The sequence below is a fragment of the Penicillium crustosum genome (genome assembly GCF_028827405.1).
Source record: "Penicillium crustosum strain IBT 35664 chromosome Unknown utg000003l_segment0_segment0, whole genome shotgun sequence".
Taxonomy (NCBI): Eukaryota; Fungi; Ascomycota; class Eurotiomycetes; order Eurotiales; family Aspergillaceae; genus Penicillium; species Penicillium crustosum.
In genome coordinates this window covers 1,838,897-1,858,364 of record NW_026623124.1, presented here as the reverse complement: position 1 = coordinate 1,858,364, position 19,468 = coordinate 1,838,897, and the positions used below count along the sequence as shown (strand labels likewise).

Here is a 19,468-nt window from a genome sequence, read left to right as displayed (position 1 = left end):
GATCAACAAACACTATCTCTTACTGAAATTCCACTCTATCTCCCGTGGATCTCTGCCATCTTCCTTTTTATCTTTTTAAACCGATCCTCTTGAACCCCTCGTCATCATGTCTGACATCACCGAGACCAAGCCCGACCCCACCATCTCTGCCTCCGAGACTAAGCCTGAGGAGACCACCCCCGCTACCGGCGAGGGTGAGCAGTCTACCACTGAGGCCGTTGCCGAGACTGCTACTGAGACCGCTGAGAAGGCTGTCGACACCGCCAAGGATGCCGCCGTGAAGACCTCTGACAGCATGTTCTCCATGTTTGGTGGCGGTCCCAAGAAGGAGAAGAAGGAGGAGGCCGAGGAGCCTACCGATGAGCCCTCCGGCTCTTCCAAGGCCCAGAAGGCCACCGACGAGGTGAGTTTAATGCATCCGATGCTGGTGACATGGGTGGTGTTGTTGGACGCGTCTACGATGGGGGCGGGGTCTTGTGCCCCTTTCTCCCGATAGTGGGGTCGTCGCAACTAAGCCAACCTATGCTTACTATACCAGTGCCCGTGATTATTTTCGCTCTGCGCATATACTGACAATGATATTTCAACGCAGGATGAAGTCGAGGAGTCCGCCGATGTCCACTTCGAGCCCGTCATTCACCTGACCGAGAAGGTTGAGACCAAGACCAACGAGGAGCTTGAGGAGCAGACCTTCAAGATGCGCGCCAAGCTCTTCAAGTTCGACCGCGAGTCTAAGGAGTGGAAGGAGCGTGGTACCGGTGATGTCCGCCTGTTGAAGCACAAGGAGAACCAGAAGACCCGCCTCGTCATGCGCCGCGATAAGACCCTCAAGGTCTGCGCCAACCACTACAGTAAGATTACTGCCCAGTCATATTTTCCGGAGAGAGTCCAGTGCTAATATGTGTTTCCAGTCGTCCCCGACATGAAGCTGAGCGCCAACGTCGGCAGTGACCGCAGCTGGGTCTGGAACGCCGCCGCCGATGTCTCCGAGGGTGAGCCCGAGGCTCAGACCCTCGCCATCCGTTTCGCCAACAGCGAGAGTGAGTGTTTTTTATCCCAATTTGATGTTGGTATCTTTACTAACCATGGTTTTAGATGCCAACGCCTTCAAGGATGCTTTCGAGACCGCTCAGGTTGAGAACGAGAAGCTCTTCAACGCTGAGGAGTAAACAACTCTTCTTCTCTCACCTTGCTAACTCTTCGAGGATGAGGGTCCCCCATCACCGTGCACTTGGCATTCCAAGGCATTTGGGGGAATCATCCCGGAGGTTGCTCTTGCAAAATCACCACATTTTTTCGCCCTTTTCACACCGTTCCACCCAATCATCACCCCCAAATTCATCCCATTCCCACCCCCATCCCCTACGACGCGACGAGCGAGGCAGCAGTTATGAAGATGCTCCTCGCATAGCTATTGCGAGCCATGCAGTCTACGAAATGGAGAGCAGTTCCCTAACGTCGGTGGTTCGGAAGTAGATAGACATTTCCCCATCCAATATACCTGCACATCACCCCATACCCTGAAGATATCCGAAGAAGAAAAAAACAACGAAAAAAAGTAATGATGAGTATGCCTAAGAAAAAAAAACAGTGTATGCCTCCTAAAATAATAACAAGATTTTACATTTTTCAAATCAAAAAAGAAGAAAAATCCTGTAGCTCATATTTTCCTTTGACTTCTCAAAGACATAATAATGATTGCAGATTGCAGAGAAACAATGCTAGGACTTAATGTAAATTTGTTTATAGCTGGATCTCTTGTTTGATCTCAACAGTCTTAAATCTCTGTATAATAATATACATATGTATTTACATATAGATAGATAGATATATAAAGAAGTAAATCACGTAGAAAGTGAGAGTGTGTCAAGGTCAAGTGAACATAGTGGGCAACCTTGAAGATATAGCCCACTCTCTACCTTTTGAGCTTAATTCACCGCTTCATCGAATTGCCTTGAGAATATATTTCAAGACCCAACACTATATACGAGTTCTTGCTGCCGATTTACATTGAGGTATTGCCTACACATGTGTGTAGTTATGATTTCCCATGCTCACACCCCCCGATAGACCGCGCAAACTTGTCTCCGAGACGCCCACCTCTCCGCACGTCAACGTCCCCTTTCGGCCTCAAAACCTTAGAACCTCACGATTCCCTCAAGTGACGACCCGAAGTCACCAATAAAATAATCATGCCTGACGTGAGTTTACTGTCCCCTCATCAGATATCGCGAACTTGCATCTATGCTCTAGCACTGTGGGTTTGTCGCTGTGGCCGACACAGCCCAAACCTGCTCTTTTCTCTGTTTCCAGCACAATTAAGCTTGCATACACTAACACTTCTCCTCAATAGGTCAAGCGCACTGTCCGTCTCATCACTGAGCAGAACATTATGTATGCGCACCCCCTCTATCTACCTCTACATCCAGCTCCCCTCCCTTCGCAAACCCCGGTCTGAGAAGAGCGCCTAAAGCTGCTGTCTCCTCCCACGATCTCCTTTCAACGCCATTCGCCACTTCCGTCCTGTAGCTTGCAGGACACGGGGTTGATAATGCGCTCAAGGATGAATGGAGGCGCGATTCGCAGACCACTCTTCTCTTCGGAACCCCCACACCCCATCCCTACACATACACACAAAACACGCTGCATTAGACACATTGACTTACTTGGGCTCTCTTCTCACCCTGCAGAGATAAGCCATCGGAGGTCGAAGGTTTCCCGCAACGATCTTGGCATATTGAGGTCTGGCTCGTGAACGAGAAGGGCGCTTTGGTCCCCGCAAACATCTTCGACAAGGTCACTTACCACCTGCACCCCAGTTTCGGCGAACGTGCCACGCAGGGTATGTTTTGGTCCCTATTGGTGTTTTTGAATTTAGTCTTGGCGACGCCTGGGGTCTCGGTTTCCAGGATCCAACGACCAGCAAGATCTCGTCGCACAGTGCTCTCTGTGTGATGGTTTTCTGAATTGGATGCTAACGTGGGATAATTTCGAATAGTCTTCAAGCAGCCGCCGTTCCGCATTCAGGAGGAAGGATGGGGTGAATTCGACATGTCCATCGAGCTGACGGCCGACAAGTCGTACACCATTCAACATGACCTGAACTTCGCCCAGACCCGTTATGAATCTAAGCATGTGCTCGTGAGTTTTGATTCTGAAATCCCCCCGTTTGGGAGAAAGTATGGATGGTGTGCTGATCAATGGCGCGTTTCTTTTTGCTGGTACAGACTTTCAAGAACCCCAAGCCTGCTTTGATGGCCGCGCTGCGCGAGTCCGGTCCCGTTCCCGGTGACGAGAATGGTATCAAGCACAAGCGCCCTGCTGGTGGCGAGGAGAGCGCCAAGAAGAAGAAGCGCACAGATAAGAATGTGAGTTGTTTCTGTGATATGGGTTCTGAGATTGGTTGGCGTCGCAGGACTAACACGCTCTCTCAAGGTCGACATGGACAAGCTTGCCGACGGGCTGCAGAAGCTGAACGAAGACGACCTTCTGCAGGTTGTGCAGATGGTTCATGACAACAAGGCCGCGGACTCATACACAAAGAACGATGTTGAGCGTAAGTTCCTCTCTATGCTCGAGGTATCTCGGGGGAAAAAAGAAATCACCGGGTTTGCTTGACATTTACTCTGAACAAAACGCTAACTTCTCCTCTTTTGTTTCTACAGTCGGAGAATTCCACGTGGACTTGTACACTCTCCCAGACATGTTGATCAAAATGCTCTGGGATTTCACGGCGGAGCGCGGAGCCTTGTAAAGGACAACCGAGCAAGCGGAAGAGGGGAGAGAAACCAGGGCGTGGGAGTGTCTATTCAGTTTCCTTCTCATTTTCTTTTCTTTTCTCGAGTCTTCGCTTCTTTCTCTCTACTGCTATGTATCCTCGGTCTCTCCACGACCATACGTCTAGTTACTTTCTCATGTTTTTTTCTGTCTTTGACACGGGGAGTTAGCGGACTACCGAAGGAAATTGGATGGCTCTTTTTCATTTCTTTTGTGCTTTCGCTGGTTCTAAAATGCGTATTCTTTTCTCTTGCTCTCGGGGAGGGATATGATGGATTTGATACTTTTTACTCATATCTTGCTTAAAGACTAGTGGGATTTGGGGAACCTCGTAAATGGGTTCCGTTTGATTGATGCTTTGCACTAGATACTATGGTTCTTATACCGATATCGAAACTCGTTGCACTTGGGGGTTGTCTCTCATCGCCTTGTCTCGGTCTACAAACAAGATGTATCCCCAGTACAGACAGAGACCTTGCATATGAGACCGTGGGACTACAGATGTCTACATTCGAGCTTCCCCGGCCAGTAAGGACTCTACTGTAAGACATCAGTCTTAAAGCTACGCGTCGAAAACTTGGAATGTATTGAATATCTAGGTAGAGGGTGTATTCCGTGGGATCCGCCAGTGACTATGGAGCCCAAATGCTCAGCCATGACTTTATCAAAAGACTCGCACGAGAACTGGTATTCAATATTGGTGGGCATCGAGTCTATGGTATGGCTTTCAGCAACTGGGCAATGCTGATGTCCCTCCATAAGTGTGCACACACCATGTGCTACGGGACCCTCCGCCTGCGCTGTCTCGTGGGTGCTACGGTGAGATGGTGGTCAAGAGAGTTGGGGAAAAGAAGAAGAAAAGACGAGGTGCGAGGCCTTTTATATGTTCACGTCCCAGGTACCTTCCCAAAATGGACGGCCGTTTGCTCCTGCCTTTTTTACACTTGAGGGTTTCTGGTTATAGCAGGTGACCATGCAGAACCCTACCTTAGGTGTTTCTTGCAAATGCAAGGCTTACTACAGTCGAAGGAGATTACCAATGAGAAAGATATAGCAGTAAAGTAATAACAGCATGGGATATCTCGAGTAAATCAACATCAAGCCCGGTCCCAGCCGGGTTGGAAATAGCAGGGAGATAATCAGACAAGGAGAGAAGAGAATCACAACGTGTCCAATGGGACACGGCAAGATAGTAACCAGACTATCAATCAACTGAGTCCAAATCCATCCACCCCATTCTAGTGAGCAACGCCGTTTCAAGATATGTTCTTGGTTTTCCATGCAGTAATGCATCCATCAAAGAGATCGGGAACAAAGAGAGACGTAGGAGGAGAGTTTTTGAGAGAGTAAAAGGAAAAGGAGAGACAAGTCAAATCAAATAATGCAGAGATCACGAGGGAACAACCAAGACGCCTTGCCGCTATGCCAGTAAATGTGGACGGCTGAAAACATAATAGCAAAGAAAGTATCATAGCACACGGTGTCTATAATCGTCAATTAGCATACGGTGCAGTATGAAATGAACAAGAGCTCGGGGATACACACAGCTTCAACAAGTCCTCAAGACTGTCAGCACTGCAGCTACGGCCTCGAGGAATGTTGCGCAAGACATCGACAATAGTAGCAAAGACATCGCCGCCACGGTATGCCAACAGAGCAGGGGCCGTGATGTGGTCCATCTCCGCGATATCTTGGTGCATCTTAACGAAGCGGACAGTTGGTTGTCGGCGAGCAATAGTAACAAGACATTCTTCGACGATAGCGCTATCATCAAACTATAAAAACCAAGCAAGTTAGCAATCTCCAACCCCGCAATTACATGCCAAGGAACCAATTTCACACATACCTCGTGGTCATAGATACAGACAACAACAACGGTGTCAGGCGTCACTTTCTCAATAGCATCAAGATACCCCACCGCATCAACGGTCTCAACCGATCCAAACTGTCTCCCCCGAGGACTGGGACGACGATTATTCCGGCCCTGCAGCTCATGCATGCGCGACTGACGCCACTTGCGCAAGAAGCGGGCTTCGTCGTCGTCCTCGCTAGCGGAGGACTGGTCGCCGGGTGTGAGGGGTGCGTCATCACGAGTGGACTTTGAACCGAAGGAGGGGCTGTTGGAGTCTAGCCCCGCGACGCTAAGGAGAGTGCGACGGAAGGACTTCTTTCTTGCGCGTTCGAAAGCCTGGGCATCGGCGATGACGCCCTTGGGACCTGTGTTGGCTTCGTAGACGGTGTTGGGGATGTGGTAGTTTGCGTTTGCGGTGCGGGAAGAGACCATGTCTGCGTCGTCGTCTTCGTCGGAGGAGTCGAGTGTTTGGCGGGAGCGGAGGCGGGAGGAGGGTTCGTCGTCGGAGAAGTGGGGATCGGAGTCGAGGTCGTGATCTTCGGGGTGGGAGGTGAAGCGTGAACGGTTACTGTTCACCAGCTGGTTGAATTCTTCTTGGGCGGACATATTGAAATAGAGGGCAATGGGGCGGGTTTTAGGTGAAAGGGGGGGGCGGTTTAAGTTGGGGGATCTGTCGGACACTGGTATGTTTTGGGATTGACTAGGATCAAGGATCGAGAATATACAGATATTCGAAGATTTGCCCCTGAAGTTGAAACGGAGGTGAGGCTGAGGTTGGAAAGAGATCGTCGTGAAAGGTCGTGGAAGTCATGAAACGGTGAATCCTCCCCCCTTTTTCGTGTTTCAGGCTCCACACTCGAACATCCGAGCCCTAGGGATTGTCAAGGTCAATGCAAATTGTTGGGATTGTTCTTTGTTTTGTCTATTCGGAAATAAATTTATTCTTCCATGTAGCATACTGGATATGTTGTGCATATATCATATATCTTATATCATGAATCCTATATCAAACCTATATCACATACGGGGTATCCTATATCACATATAAATAAAAAGCAAAAAAGGCACGAGGCTATACTTAGCATACTTGGCGCCTTTCAATAGCCTTAAATAGGCTTCCATCGGTCAATCGTATTTATCCCTGTCCTTTCTGAAACGAACCTCTACTACTCCGTAATGGCATTCAGAACAACTCCCGAAACTATGTGACGTGTCTACGGCGAAGTGTCTACTTTAAGGTAGCCCCATTCGACTATGTAGATCTTTCTGTCTCCACCGAATATTCCAGGTCTAGATGTTTCTATTTTCTTTTCTTTTTCGAGGCGCAGTATCGTCGTATTCCTAGTTTAGTTTGATATGCAAGGGCGAAACTTGCCTCCGTAGATCGCGTGGATGCTTATTATAAGGATAACCACAGGGCTGATCCTGTTTGCGTTCTTATTTCGAGTATCGAAGTACCCTCTGACTCTAGGTTTTCCCTCAATTATCGAGTAACTCTCCAGGATCAGTGGTCGATTCTCCTATCCGTCGGTCTTCCGTTGTTTCATGTTTCACTCCAGACGTTCCAAAGGCATCCCAGGTTCGGTGAGCTACATGTTAGGCATCGATGTCCACTTGGGTGAGAATGAGGCTGGATTGATTCAGACAGAAATGTGGACATGCGTGGCATACTCCTAGCCACCCCTCCTAGCTGTGTTGTTCTTCGATATATGTGGAGCCGAGGGTCAAAAATATGTATACTACCTGCTCCATCCTCCCAAATAATTAGCCGGAGGCTACCCGCTCGATGTTGACCCGGCAGGCATGGCACGTTCTACTCTACGGCTGGGCCGAGGTTCAAGACCGTTTATGCATGCCCTGTGTCTGATACTCGCCACGCTCACATGTTGCAGAGAACCAAGCCAGGCAAGAAACAGCATGCCGCCCGACACTATCACCTTGAACCTTGAGTGGGTACAGAAAACCAAGTTGGATCGAGTTTGAAAAAAAGTTCACAAATGGAAATTGGAGCTGCTCGAACCATTATCAAAATCCGACACCAAAAGAACCCCAGAGCAAGAGATTCCAACGCAAAGACAGTTAAGTACAACAGACTCTTTCTTTAGAGACACAAATAATGGGAGATAGGAGAGAAGAGAGAATAAATGGGAGAGAATAATAAGGCAACGCAGAGGTATACATTGGCGAAAGAAATCCTGGCCAGAATGCGGTAACCAGGGTCCTTCTTTTTGACTTCGCCAACAAAATACATGTCGAGACCGATGCGGAGGAAACCCAGAACGAAATGGTAAACTGAAGGGGGGATAAAGAAATTCAAGAAAGAAAAAAAAAAAAAAAAAGAAGGGGGAAAGGGCGTCATCGAGAAGTCAAAGGGGAAATCGAGGGACCAAAGAGGGCGACGGTGGAATTGTCAGATGGATCGACTTGTTCCAGCATTTCCTTCCGCTGGCAGTCACTGTACATCCATCGACAACCCAGGAACTAGTCGTGCTCTCGTCATGTCCAAACAAGTATTGTGTCATCGCTATCGTTTGTTCGCCGGGACAGTATCCCAAAGCGCTCACCTCCACCTCCATCACCTTCCGTATCGCATGCGACGAGGATGTCTGCGCCGCGGGTAGTGTATTATCGTGAGAACCCAAGGGATTCCCCGGTAATTGATTATTATCGTACAATGGCGGAGATTCGAACCATCGAGCCTAAAAAATTTCGAAGAAGAGCATTGCAGAATGATCGACACGGGGTATCTTGCGTTTTGTTTTTGTTGGTTTACCAGGCCCAGACCTTGAGCTGTACGAGAAAAGATCCGAGGTTAGTAGATGCATTTGAATGAATTTCAGGGGGGGATCTTACAAGGGAATCCCAAGATCCAGTGCACAGGCTGATGCCATCATTGCTGACACCGAGGCAGCTCACGCGGTTCTCGTGGCCGCTCAACGAACCAACCTTGTCGCCACGCAGAACATCCCATACCTAAATGATAGATTAGCATTTAATCACATTGTCAGAAGGAAAAAAAAAAGAGGTTCGGCGTACCTTGCACTCGAAATCATCGTAACCTGCGAACAATAACCGGCCAGAGACTGAGAATGCAACGGAAGTGATACCGCACAGAACTTGGTCGCTCTAGAGCAAGAAATTCAAATGTCAGTTTCCGTTAATCAGATCGGTGTCTCGAGTAAAAGATAATTACCTGGTAGGTGTTAAGCTCGCGGTCGGCACGGATGTCGAACAAACGGCAGGAAGTGTCATCGGAACCAGTACCGAAGGCGTTACCGTCGGGGAAGAACTGAACGGCGTTGATGTCGGACTCGTGACCGGCGAATGTCTGGACGGACTTGCCAGTGCGGATATCCCACAGCTTGGCGAAAGCGTCGCATGCACCGGAGACAAAGATGTTCTGGTTGGTCGGGTTGATGCTGATCGACATCACATCACCCAGGTGGTCGGCGAATTCGGTAACCTTGGTTCCAGACTCGATATCCCACAGCATACAGGTCATGTCGCCGGAGGAGGTAATGATACGGCGGTCGTTGATGAAGCGACAGCAGGAGAGATATCCCGAGTGTCCGGAGAGCTCGCGCGCAACACGAGTTGGGCCTTCGCGCGATGAGAGGTTATAAATCGAACAAATATTGTCGAGACCACCGCAAGCAACGTAGTTTCCGCTAGGAGCGTAGGCACAGGTCATGACCCAAGATGAGCGCAAGGGAATCGCATGGACCTTATTTGTGGTGTAGGCATCCCAGATGATGAGCTTTCCGTCCTGTGAAGCCGAAACGAGATGGCGCCGGTCGGTGGACCAGTGCATGGCATAAATCTTGGCGAGGTGACCTTTCAGTGTACGTCGGGGCTTCATTCCAATTCGTGGTAGGGCATCAGTCTGGTTCTGCGCGACTTGACGGACTAGACGGGAAGAGAAAAAGTCAGCAGGGTAATTCAAATCTCCCAGAACAATGCAGCTGACAACATGCTGGGAGAATAAAAAAGAGGAAACCCTCAAAACATAACAATGGGTGATGGGGAGTCGCACGGGAGGTATCGGCCAGCTCATCCTTTCTGCGCTTGATCTTGTCCTTCAACCCCTCGGCTTCGCGCCTGGCCGCAGTGATCTTGGCCTGCATCTGTTCGCCGCTCATATCGGCCATTTTGTCGAAACGGTGCCCCGGAGAAAAACAATTTTGATCGGAAAGATTGGTTGAGGGGAAGGGTAGAGAGGGGGCTGAATGGGCGTGGAGTGAAACAGAAAGAGAATCGAAAGGCGGAAGTTAAAGCGCCTTAGGCTTGGATCATAATATGAGATAACCAAAAGTAAAGAAGAGAAAAAGGGAGGGGGGGAAAGAGCCAACGGGAACAAAAAAGAACAGACCAAGAGAGAGAGGGAGAGGGAGAGGAACAGGGGGTGAAGACCGAGGAGGGAGAGGGAGGTCAGTGTATTACTAGTGGTAATGACCTTGAAATAAGAAGGGTACCTCGACTTGCTATCAATTTATATGAGGCCAGAAGTACCTTCTTGTTTTTTTTTAAAAAAAATGTTGCCAATAAAATCATTATAGTGCTCCATACATTTATTATGCATATGTATGTTGTATGTATTTTGTATACTCCGTAGTCCATCTTCAAATGATTTTCAATCCTCCAAGTTCTTTGTTTCCCCAAATCCCCATAAGTGGAGTTGACTTGCTGTATCTTCTAGTTGGCTACAATACACCCTCAATACACGTATATATCGCTCTCTCCCGGTACCTGATGCCGGTTTCTTTTCTTTTATTGATATTCGAGCCAAAGCTGACGTACATGCGCATACTTAACTAGATATAGAATACTCCATAAGTACATAAGTACTTAGATCCAAGTTTTTTAAAAAAATTACCTCCTGAACCCTCATCTCAGGAGATGAGGAATTGTGGCGTTGAGGATCGGCTAAGTGCTAGGACCACTAGCCCCAAGACTGAAGACACAGTAAATCCAATCAGTTATATAGCGGCAATTTATCTTGATTTGAAGTGTTGAGATTTACCCGCCGGCGGCTCTTGAAAACCACTTGTATGATGACTCTTGACATATCTAGTGCAGTACGCCATACATTCTTCACGAGCTAAATCGACTCCCTTGCGTCCCCCTTTCCGCTTACACAGGTGATTTTTAGGGAGCTAACGGAGATTGGACTACCCTGCATGTCCATTCTAGGTATAATGTCAGTTTATTACTCTATTAAACTCTCTATATGAAGGGAAATACACTATATTCCATACATGAGTCTAAATGCTTACATTGAAACTAATATATCTACTCCGTACGATTCCCCTGATCTCCCTCCGATCCCAAACTCCCAATCTATGCATGCTTAAATAATATACCTACAGGTCCAAGCTTCACACCTGGTGCGTTCGTTCAGGCGCACGGCCCTGTGGCTGACCCATTGTCTTGGTCTGCAATACTCCGTACCTCCGGATCTATTGGCTATCCCAGTGATCCAAATCACTCTTTATTGGATATAATTCTAGAGATATATACAAATGGCGTCTATTGGCGTCAACTAGCGAAGTATACACAGCATTAGCCCTACCCTAGAGCGTGCCATTCGGCTTCAATGCCCGTTCTGGCGGGTCCAACCGTTTCCACCACATTGGTAAGCAGATTTCATCTAAATGAAATAATTGGAGAGCAGGGTTTTTTTTTTCGCCTCCAAAACAATCCGACATCTGCCCACCTGTCTGGGCCCCTTTTCTTTTAACTCCGGCCCAGGAGAATCTTTTGGCTTACTCTTGGCCTCGTCGATCACTATTTGCGATACTACAAAGTCAATTTCATAAAATCGGCTCGACGGAGTAATTTTCTCTGCATGGATTTGGATATAACTTAGTCATCTACGTCGTATACATCGATCTATAGGGACAAGATGCCCTTGTCAATAAATGTCCAAGTGCTCTACACTCTCCAGGCATACATCACAGGTCCTGCCAAGACCTCCACTCAGGATCTTCAATATGGCGTCTGTCATGCAATGCTCATCGGAGATTTGCAATGAGATTACTCCGTAATTACAACATAAATATATATATTAAAGCACGAATGGGCAATTGAGCCAGTATAGTGGGATCCCGAATCTCCTCTCTTGGTAAGAATCCATTGGTCTTAAACCCATGATTACCTGTCGGCCCAGCATGGGTCAATATATACGTACAGTTAGGATCCAAATAATCGACTAGAGGGGTGACCTCGTCTCAGCTCGGGACTGCAAGGCACATGCCAACGCCGAGATGATCGAGATGATCAAAGTCTAATAGATTATTTGAGTCATGACGTGTATTAGAGTTAGAGTCTAGAATATATCTCCACGTACGGCGTTGATATCTCAGCAGTTATATTCTGACTCATTATAAACAAGCACCCACCGGCAAGAAAGCAAATGAATTCGAGTACGAGAGACCGTCAATATGTGTGTCACAGTTCCCACGCCCTCAGCTTCAGGGATGAGCTTCAGCCCAACTCAAGCAGAACCAGTTATAGTTTGTGTCATATCACACGATACAACCGAATCCCTGCACTGAATATTCCGATTCGAGAATGACATGATGGTGATTATCTCAGAAACGGTTCCGAGCCAACCATGGGGCTCTGCTGATGAGGACCAGCTTCTGGCCTGAGCACACACATAGCTACCAGGCTCCGACCTTCTCTTGTTTCTTAAGGAGTGGATGATGCATGTCGATATCATGTGCATTGTGCATCACCTTAGATCTACTCCTGAGTAAATGGCGTATCTCTGGTTACTCAAATGACAGGCGATCGGAAGTCGATGTATGACGAGTGTATATAAGTTTCAAAGGGCACGTTGTCGGTATCGGTATGAGACTATGGGTATAGGTCCAACTCGCAGTTTTAACTCCTTACACAGGAGCGTACCGACGGTCTGATAAAAAAAAATGTCTGAAAGGTAGTTGTACTCGCCAACTATGAAATAAAGAATTTGCATATCAACGGGTGTTGGAAGACATGTCACAAAGGATTCCGGACTGTGCATTGTATCCAAGGGGGAAATTGAAAGCCTAATGCAGCCCACTTGTTGAGATCGGGAAATTCCTATGATTATTTTGCATGAGGACATCTTGCAATGCCGTAGAGTGAATGCCTTCCATGCATTAAAGGCTTACACGGTTTATGCATCTTACCACCTTTGTATCCACTTAAGAAGACATCCCAAAAGACGTGACAAGGCCGCATAGTTATGTATAATTAGTATTTTTGTAAACATATCTTTGAGCTGCTACCCTACAACAGACCTGCCTCTATCCTTGTTGCTGTACTTCGGCAATAAAGTCCGGCTTGTTTGTAGGAAAGGGAGTTTATACGATGAATCGAGCTGTCTCCTTTCTATAAAAAAAACAATCAGAACGAAGATGAATGTACGGAGTATGCATAAGACACAAGTGGGTCTCGCTAGTATTACTCCATAGAAGACCTCCCATAGTGCATACAAGCACTTTTGTAAATCTAACCTTCCAAGACCCCTTGCTGATGGTAGACTGACTACCTGTTCAATGGATTTATTATCCTGAAATCTGTTAATGTGGCTCAGCACTAAATGCCAAGGACCTTTAGAGCCGAGCTAGTTGATGGGGGCTGGGCTTGAGGCAGATATCTACAATGTTATTCCTACCCTAACTAATGGATATAGCCACTATTGGTTGCTAGTTTTCCTCAGGCACTCCTGGGATGAAACGAACAAACTTGAAACCCCAGAAGGTTCGAGGTCCAAACAGGTGGATATGGGATATGGATTTCCGGCAGTTCGCAGGTGTTCTAATCTTAGTTCGTCCGTGCGCACAGTCGCAAGCGCGTGTAAACCCTGTCAAGATGTGATAGAGGCACTTAAGGCCAATGCTATCACTTGTGCGGGGATATTCGATTGGTCCTCGCCAAGTTGCTGACAATTGTCTGTTGCTAAGTTTAAACACATTCTCAAAATAAACTACCCTGTTGAGGGCTGATGAAACGACGTCAGGGAGTATCAAAAAGGTCCACTCGCAATATTACACATTATAGGGTGCAGGCAACAGGGGTTAGAAGGTCCAGGCCAAACGGAATATTTTGAAGATTCTGTTTCACGGGCCGTTTCCACGAAACCTATTTAGACTATTCAAAATGGTTCATTTATATATGTTGTAGGATCAATAGTGACGGAACGTATATCATACTTTGAAGATGTGCAATGAGTAGCTTCAACATACAATATAAATTTAGATTCTCTCTTTGATTTTAAGACTCGGCCATCTAGTCTTTTTGGGCTGTAGACGTTGATGAAATTTAGTTTGTAACACAACTCATTTCTGGTGTCGAATCACACTTGTGATGAGAATTCTAGGGATAGCAACCAACTATAACCGGCCTGCTTCATCTGTGGGGAATTCGGTCTGAACTTCTTCGAGTTAGGACAAAAGACCGAAGCTATTCAAATAGCTCATCGGGATCATTGGTGGGTTGCAATGGTCACTGCTCAAGATCTACAGCCTCCGCTTGTGGTGCCGTCTGTAATATCAAGCGGCATAATCTAGAGGAATTGGCAACGATCGTCTCTCGAGGCATACATATAATATATGTTGTGCATAGTCTGGCCTGACAGAAATCAACCGATCCTGTGGCAAGGATGTAATGGTATGCGAAGCAGATTTTGATCTTTATCAAGTGGCAACTCCGAGGTCGGTACCCAATGTGACAAGAGGGGGTCGAGGACAGATGAAGATGAAGATATTTGCAAAATAGGGAAAATACGATAAAATAAGAGGGAAAAAAAAGAATATAATTATACAAAAATCCCGATAAATTAGTAAAAACAATATAAGGGTAAAAAAGGGAGAAGAAAGGGTACCAACCCCCAAGGTGGCGCCAAAATACTTGTCGGGTACAACCCATATTTGGTAATATTAAGGAGGCACCTGACGCCCTCTCCGCTTTTGCCTTCGCAAAAGCCTTCCTCTTCTCCTCCCCCCTCCATCGACAATCATCATATCTATCGAATACTGCCATAGACGCATCTATCGTCTTGCATATTGCATTTGGTCTCTCTTTCATTTCTCCTTTCCTTAAAAAAAAGTCTCAACCTCTGAGTCTTTGAGTCTGAGTCTGAGTCTGAGTCTGACTCTTGGTTACCCTTTCGCCCCCTTCTGGTCATTGGGTATTTCATCTCTCCGACATCCCAAAAACTCCCATCACCTCTTCATTCACCTGATGTCTTTGGATTGATCCTCTCAGCGCGAGTTCCTGATCCGCAGTGGGCATCCTCCTATCTGCGCTGAATTATACAACATCGTCAAGGTCCTCATCTTTTTTGCATTTGATCCATTCCTGGATGGTATCTTGCATCGATCGATACTACATTTGACCTCTCGCTTTTTCATCACATTCCCGTTGTCATTCATTCGTCATGCGGGAAGTCAATTTTAGTATTCCCAATGTGAATAAGGCCTCGGTCAACATCACCACCACCCTCTATGACCGTCGTGCCCTTGATTGCACATCGACTTTGCCGCTCATAAACTCTCTCAACCATCTTGCATACCTCACAACCTCGTCCGCTCGGATTCGAGATATCCTCACCGTCGATGGCGGCATCGAGCGACTGATATGCATCCTCAAAGAAGGTCGGAGCAATGATTTATTAGAAATGTGGAAATGGAGCCTCGCCTTCCAATGTGTTGTCAATATCGGTGTTCGGGGCTCTGAGAGTGTGAGGACAAGAGTGGTGGAAGCAGACATGGTCCCTGTCATTGCCACCTTTCTGAACAACTACATTAAAGTGGTAGATAAGGTGCGGTCGCGCAACGATCTCGAATCCGAGAAGCAGGCGTCTTCTAGGCAGTCAAAGCCCAGCGGCAACCGAGATATCCCTATGGATGCAGATACCCAGACCGAGTCACACCCACAGGTCGAATTGCACCAACCGCGTCGACAAGCCCCTCCGCCGAGTATCGAAATTCCCCAGCCGTTCTACCAAGACAGCCAACCGGCCGACTCCGATGCCATGGATATCACATCTCCTCCTCGTGCGCCTATGACATCCCCCCGGAGCGTAGTACATTTGGCCAAGAAGCCCATAACCACCGGTTGAACGATGGGCGGTTCCCACGTGCTAGCAATCGGCTGCGGTCAATGCAACCTCTTGCTACAGCAGTTCCCTCAATGGACACCACCGACGGATTTGGATTACGTCCCGTGCGTGACGCCGAGCGTCTTCCTAGCATGCTCCCCGGTCTGCAGACTGGGATCGTCTCGCAGCCCGACTCTCCGACCACCCCAAGTGGCCCCCTCCACTCACAACCTCGCACCCTTCCCCAAACTATTGCCGCCCGTCAACGTCCCTTGATCCGCCAGCAGCAGTCGGCGTCCGGTGAATCGGATGATGCCAACGGCGAAGATTCGACCATGGGAGATGATAGCGCCATGGGACAGCCCGCTGAAACCATTGTTGGACTCCCTAACCGGATGGAACTTGACGGTGTCAACGAGCGGGAAACAACGATGCTAGAAGGTGTCTCTAACACCCATGATCTGACCGTCAATGATCCCTCTGAGGAAGACGGCCCGGAGGTGGAGACTTTCAACATCACTCATCGTTCGACTGTCGACGGCAGCATCATTAATAACGGCAACACACAGGCCAACGGCGGACTCGGTCTTTCTCCTACCCAAGCCACCAACAATCCTAATTCTCCTACTCTCCCTGCTAGCCCCTACGCCATGTACCTTCGTGACCGTCCTGCAGCCCAGGGAGTTTTGACAACCATGCCTCGTGACGAGGATGTCTTGATGTCCCTCCAGCTGCTAGCATATGTCTCTAAATACTGCTACCTCCGATCATATTTCCAATCATCCCACCTTGTCCCCAAGTTGAACATTGATCGTGAACTCCATCTTTTGGATGAGAACGCCGAACCCTCTTCACCAATTGATACTTGTGAGGAGGAAGACGAGTACTTGATTCCCGACGATTTCAACATCTTCCCCCTGGTGGAGAAGTTTACTGTTCGACATCACACCAAGGACATGCAATACTGGGCATGCGTGGTCATGAGAAATCTCTGCCGTAAGGATGAGGCGAGAGGTGGCATCCGCCAATGCGCCTATTACAAGTGTGGCAAGTGGGAAGAGTTCCAGCGTCAGTTCGCCAAATGTCGGCGTTGCCGTCGCACCAAATACTGCAGCAAAGATTGCCAGAAATCCGCCTGGGTATACCACCGGCACTGGTGCCATACGACCCCTTGATACGACCCGATGACCCCATAGGGGTTTCATTTTGATTTCCATGCATACCGACTCGCATAGCATCATATCCGTCTTGCGTCTCCATTCCATTCTGTTCCAAGGTTTCTCTCATGCATGGCATTTCAGAATCTGGCGGCGTTTCCATTTCGACCCGAAGATACCTTTTACATGTCTAGCCTTTTCATATTCCCTTTCTCGCACAGCTTGTCTTCATCTTGGTTCATTGACGTGGGGTCGTCATTTGCAAGCCCTTTTTTCATTGCTCATATCCACATTTGACCATTTATCATGACTGTATATCTGATTCCAACCACCTCATCAGGGGCAATACTCCCTTTTGCCTTTTGTTTATTTTTTTGGGCCATTATGTTTTCTCTCATAACTAATTGCGCTGTCACGAGTTTCCTATGTCAGTAGATGGGCACCATTGCCGACAACTTGGGCCGTGTTATGGTCATCTGGAGCATTTCATTCTGGTGCACATCCCATCTATGATTCTGATTTATGTCCGGGGGACCTGTTTTTCCTGTGTTTGCACTATGCCACAACGGCACCGGCGTTTTACAATTTATTCCCAGTCTCACGAATGACTCTGTTTACATCTACTCAATGATCCGTAAGCTACATGTGGTTGGTAATCCAGGCTTAGCAGGGCGCCAAATATTGAAGTTCTCTGATCCTATCCCCACCCTCACTTCTCTTTAGTAAACCCATATGTAGCCTCCAATCTTGACATAAGATGTTCATGCGCCGTCAAAGGTCTCTTCCCAGGCACTAAATGGCCTGCCCCACCCCCAAACCCAACCTTCCCATCAGCAGAAACACCCCCAGTCCGCTCACGATGCGCAGCAACAATTGCACTAGGAACAGGAACCAACTCCGTCTCATCAACAGGGTGACAGAAATAAACCAGCGTATACCGATCTTGCGGATTCGGGCTCCGCTGCTCAGCAAGCGGGAAAACAACACGGTGCACCGTCGACTTCAGCAGTCCATCCGTCCAGTAACTCAGCAAATCGCCGATATTCACCAAGATCGGCGGGAACGGATATCCCTCGGCCTCGGCCGCGGTGCCGGGCACGATGGGAACGGGCGCCCAGCTGCCTTCCGGAGTTAGGATCTCTAGACCTGGCTGGCCGGGCCGCTGGAAGAGAAGTGTGATGCTGCCGTAGTCGGAGTGCGCACCGGCTCGCACGTCCTTGTCGTGCTTGTAGGATGCGGTTTCCGCTGAGAAGATTGATGGGTACCACAGGTACCGTAGGATACTTCCTGTCGGACCTGTGCTTGGGTCGTGGCGGGTTGTGAAGAAGTCTTCTTGGATCTGGATTGGGTGGTTAGTATACATTGTATATTTTTGTGACCATGCCACTGGTGGCGGTTGTGACAGGTGTATATATATGAATGAGTTACATACCTCTAGACCTAGAGCTAGTAGAGTCAGGATTCGGGTGCAGGTTTTGTTGCAGATCTCGGCAAAGCCATTGATCTCTGCTTCGTGGGGGGTTAGTGACGGTGGCAGAGGCTGTTGGGCTTTGCCGTCTTTGAAGTCGCCGAAGTTCATGGCTCTGGTTGGGTGGTTAGTTCATGGTTGTAAGCACTTCAAGGCTTGTAGATATGGATATTTCATACTCTTTGAAGTCTCCAGTCTATTTACCATATCCGGTGTTAGTCTTCGTACTCCATGCCAGGGAATTGGTGAGTCAGAGCCATTACTTACCCGCTGATGCTCGGGGTCGAGGGTTTCTGTATGCATTCCGGACCAGCCATGGTTCTATAGATGTTGGCGTTAGATCAAATGTGTTTGTTCGTCTCCTTCCAAGTCTTGTACGAACATTAGGCTGGATCCGGCATATCTCTTTCTCCTCTGCGGGAGACGAAAAGAACTTCTTTGACTATAGGGATGGTTAGATGCTGTACATATATGGGTATTAGTTGAAGTGTATGTCTTACCAATCCGAACCCACGGTCCACATCCTCCACGGTGAAGTCGGTGCCTTTGCTGTTGACATATAGGAAGCCATACTTTGCAGCGGCATCCAGCATGGCCTTCCCAACGGCGGGGTCATGCGGATTAGAGATGTCAATGACAGGAAGCTCAATTGGGACTGTGGTATCTGCCATTTTGGAGAGTAGGTATGTAATATGTAGGAATGGGATTTTCGGAAGTTAGGAGTTAAAGATTGGAGTGAATATATAGTTGAGGATGGGGTTGAAACTACTGTTAGTGCCCATGTGATTGGGCCTATCGTGTATCCTAATACGCGTATCCATCCATGGATATCAATATCGCGATAATCAAATAGGGTCCAACCAATCTAATTAGTCATTTAATAGCCGGCCCCAGTGCTTTTGGGGTTAGTTCCGGACTCAGGCGATATCCGACTTGAATGGACCTTTGGACTGTCATTTCCCCCACTTATACATCTGCTCGGGTGAGCTTCGGGTGAGTTTTGATTTAGATATTTAGTAAGAAGATAACCACATAGGTACAAACCTACATGTAGGCATAGCTATAATTGTTCGGAACATTTACTATAGACTCCATAATACATTGTGGATTTGTGGATTTGTGGG

At 47.9% G+C, this 19,468-nt stretch overlaps 8 protein-coding genes across 8 annotated transcripts; 5 read left to right on the top strand and 3 right to left on the bottom strand.

Moving 5' to 3' along the window:
- Positions 1 to 106: 106 nt before the first annotated feature.
- Positions 107 to 1,169, top strand: N7487_007763 (Ran GTPase-binding protein YRB1; the record flags this gene model as incomplete). The annotated part of the gene is made up of 4 exons (XM_056875493.1): positions 107 to 403; positions 593 to 851; positions 912 to 1,040; positions 1,096 to 1,169. 4 exons carry the CDS (start codon positions 107 to 109, stop codon positions 1,167 to 1,169), a joined length of 759 nt encoding a protein of 252 aa, XP_056727681.1.
- Positions 1,170 to 2,192: 1,023 nt separating this feature from the next.
- Positions 2,193 to 3,754, top strand: N7487_007762 (putative transcription initiation factor subunit (TAF30); the record flags this gene model as incomplete). Its single annotated transcript, XM_056875492.1, has 7 exons — positions 2,193 to 2,201; positions 2,354 to 2,394; positions 2,691 to 2,842; positions 2,999 to 3,141; positions 3,228 to 3,368; positions 3,436 to 3,556; positions 3,666 to 3,754. 7 exons carry the CDS (start codon positions 2,193 to 2,195, stop codon positions 3,752 to 3,754), a joined length of 696 nt encoding a protein of 231 aa, XP_056727680.1.
- A 489-nt stretch (positions 3,755 to 4,243) lies between these two features.
- On the top strand, positions 4,244 to 4,725 carry N7487_007761 (uncharacterized protein; the record flags this gene model as incomplete). Its single annotated transcript, XM_056875491.1, has 2 exons — positions 4,244 to 4,305; positions 4,381 to 4,725. Exons 1-2 carry the CDS (start codon positions 4,279 to 4,281, stop codon positions 4,723 to 4,725), a joined length of 372 nt encoding a protein of 123 aa, XP_056727679.1. The 5' UTR covers positions 4,244 to 4,278.
- Positions 4,726 to 5,245: 520 nt separating this feature from the next.
- Positions 5,246 to 6,235, bottom strand: N7487_007760 (phosducin family protein; the record flags this gene model as incomplete). The annotated part of the gene is made up of 3 exons (XM_056875490.1): positions 5,246 to 5,261; positions 5,323 to 5,552; positions 5,624 to 6,235. 3 exons carry the CDS (start codon positions 6,233 to 6,235, stop codon positions 5,246 to 5,248), a joined length of 858 nt encoding a protein of 285 aa, XP_056727678.1.
- A 2,163-nt stretch (positions 6,236 to 8,398) lies between these two features.
- On the bottom strand, positions 8,399 to 9,777 carry N7487_007759 (WD40 repeat domain-containing protein; the record flags this gene model as incomplete). Its single annotated transcript, XM_056875489.1, has 5 exons — positions 8,399 to 8,419; positions 8,483 to 8,602; positions 8,666 to 8,755; positions 8,823 to 9,535; positions 9,663 to 9,777. The coding sequence occupies 5 exons, from the start codon at positions 9,775 to 9,777 to the stop codon at positions 8,399 to 8,401; spliced, it is 1,059 nt and encodes a 352-aa protein (XP_056727677.1).
- A 5,279-nt stretch (positions 9,778 to 15,056) lies between these two features.
- N7487_007758 (uncharacterized protein) lies at positions 15,057 to 15,740 on the top strand (the record flags this gene model as incomplete). The annotated part of the gene is made up of 1 exon (XM_056875488.1): positions 15,057 to 15,740. One exon carries the CDS (start codon positions 15,057 to 15,059, stop codon positions 15,738 to 15,740), a length of 684 nt encoding a protein of 227 aa, XP_056727676.1.
- Positions 15,741 to 15,811: 71 nt separating this feature from the next.
- samB (MYND-type zinc finger protein MUB1) lies at positions 15,812 to 16,894 on the top strand (the record flags this gene model as incomplete). The annotated part of the gene is made up of 1 exon (XM_056875487.1): positions 15,812 to 16,894. One exon carries the CDS (start codon positions 15,812 to 15,814, stop codon positions 16,892 to 16,894), a length of 1,083 nt encoding a protein of 360 aa, XP_056727675.1.
- Positions 16,895 to 17,585: 691 nt separating this feature from the next.
- On the bottom strand, positions 17,586 to 19,015 carry N7487_007756 (uncharacterized protein; the record flags this gene model as incomplete). Its single annotated transcript, XM_056875486.1, has 6 exons — positions 17,586 to 18,215; positions 18,309 to 18,459; positions 18,524 to 18,540; positions 18,612 to 18,665; positions 18,727 to 18,786; positions 18,845 to 19,015. 6 exons carry the CDS (start codon positions 19,013 to 19,015, stop codon positions 17,586 to 17,588), a joined length of 1,083 nt encoding a protein of 360 aa, XP_056727674.1.
- Positions 19,016 to 19,468: the final 453 nt, after the last annotated feature.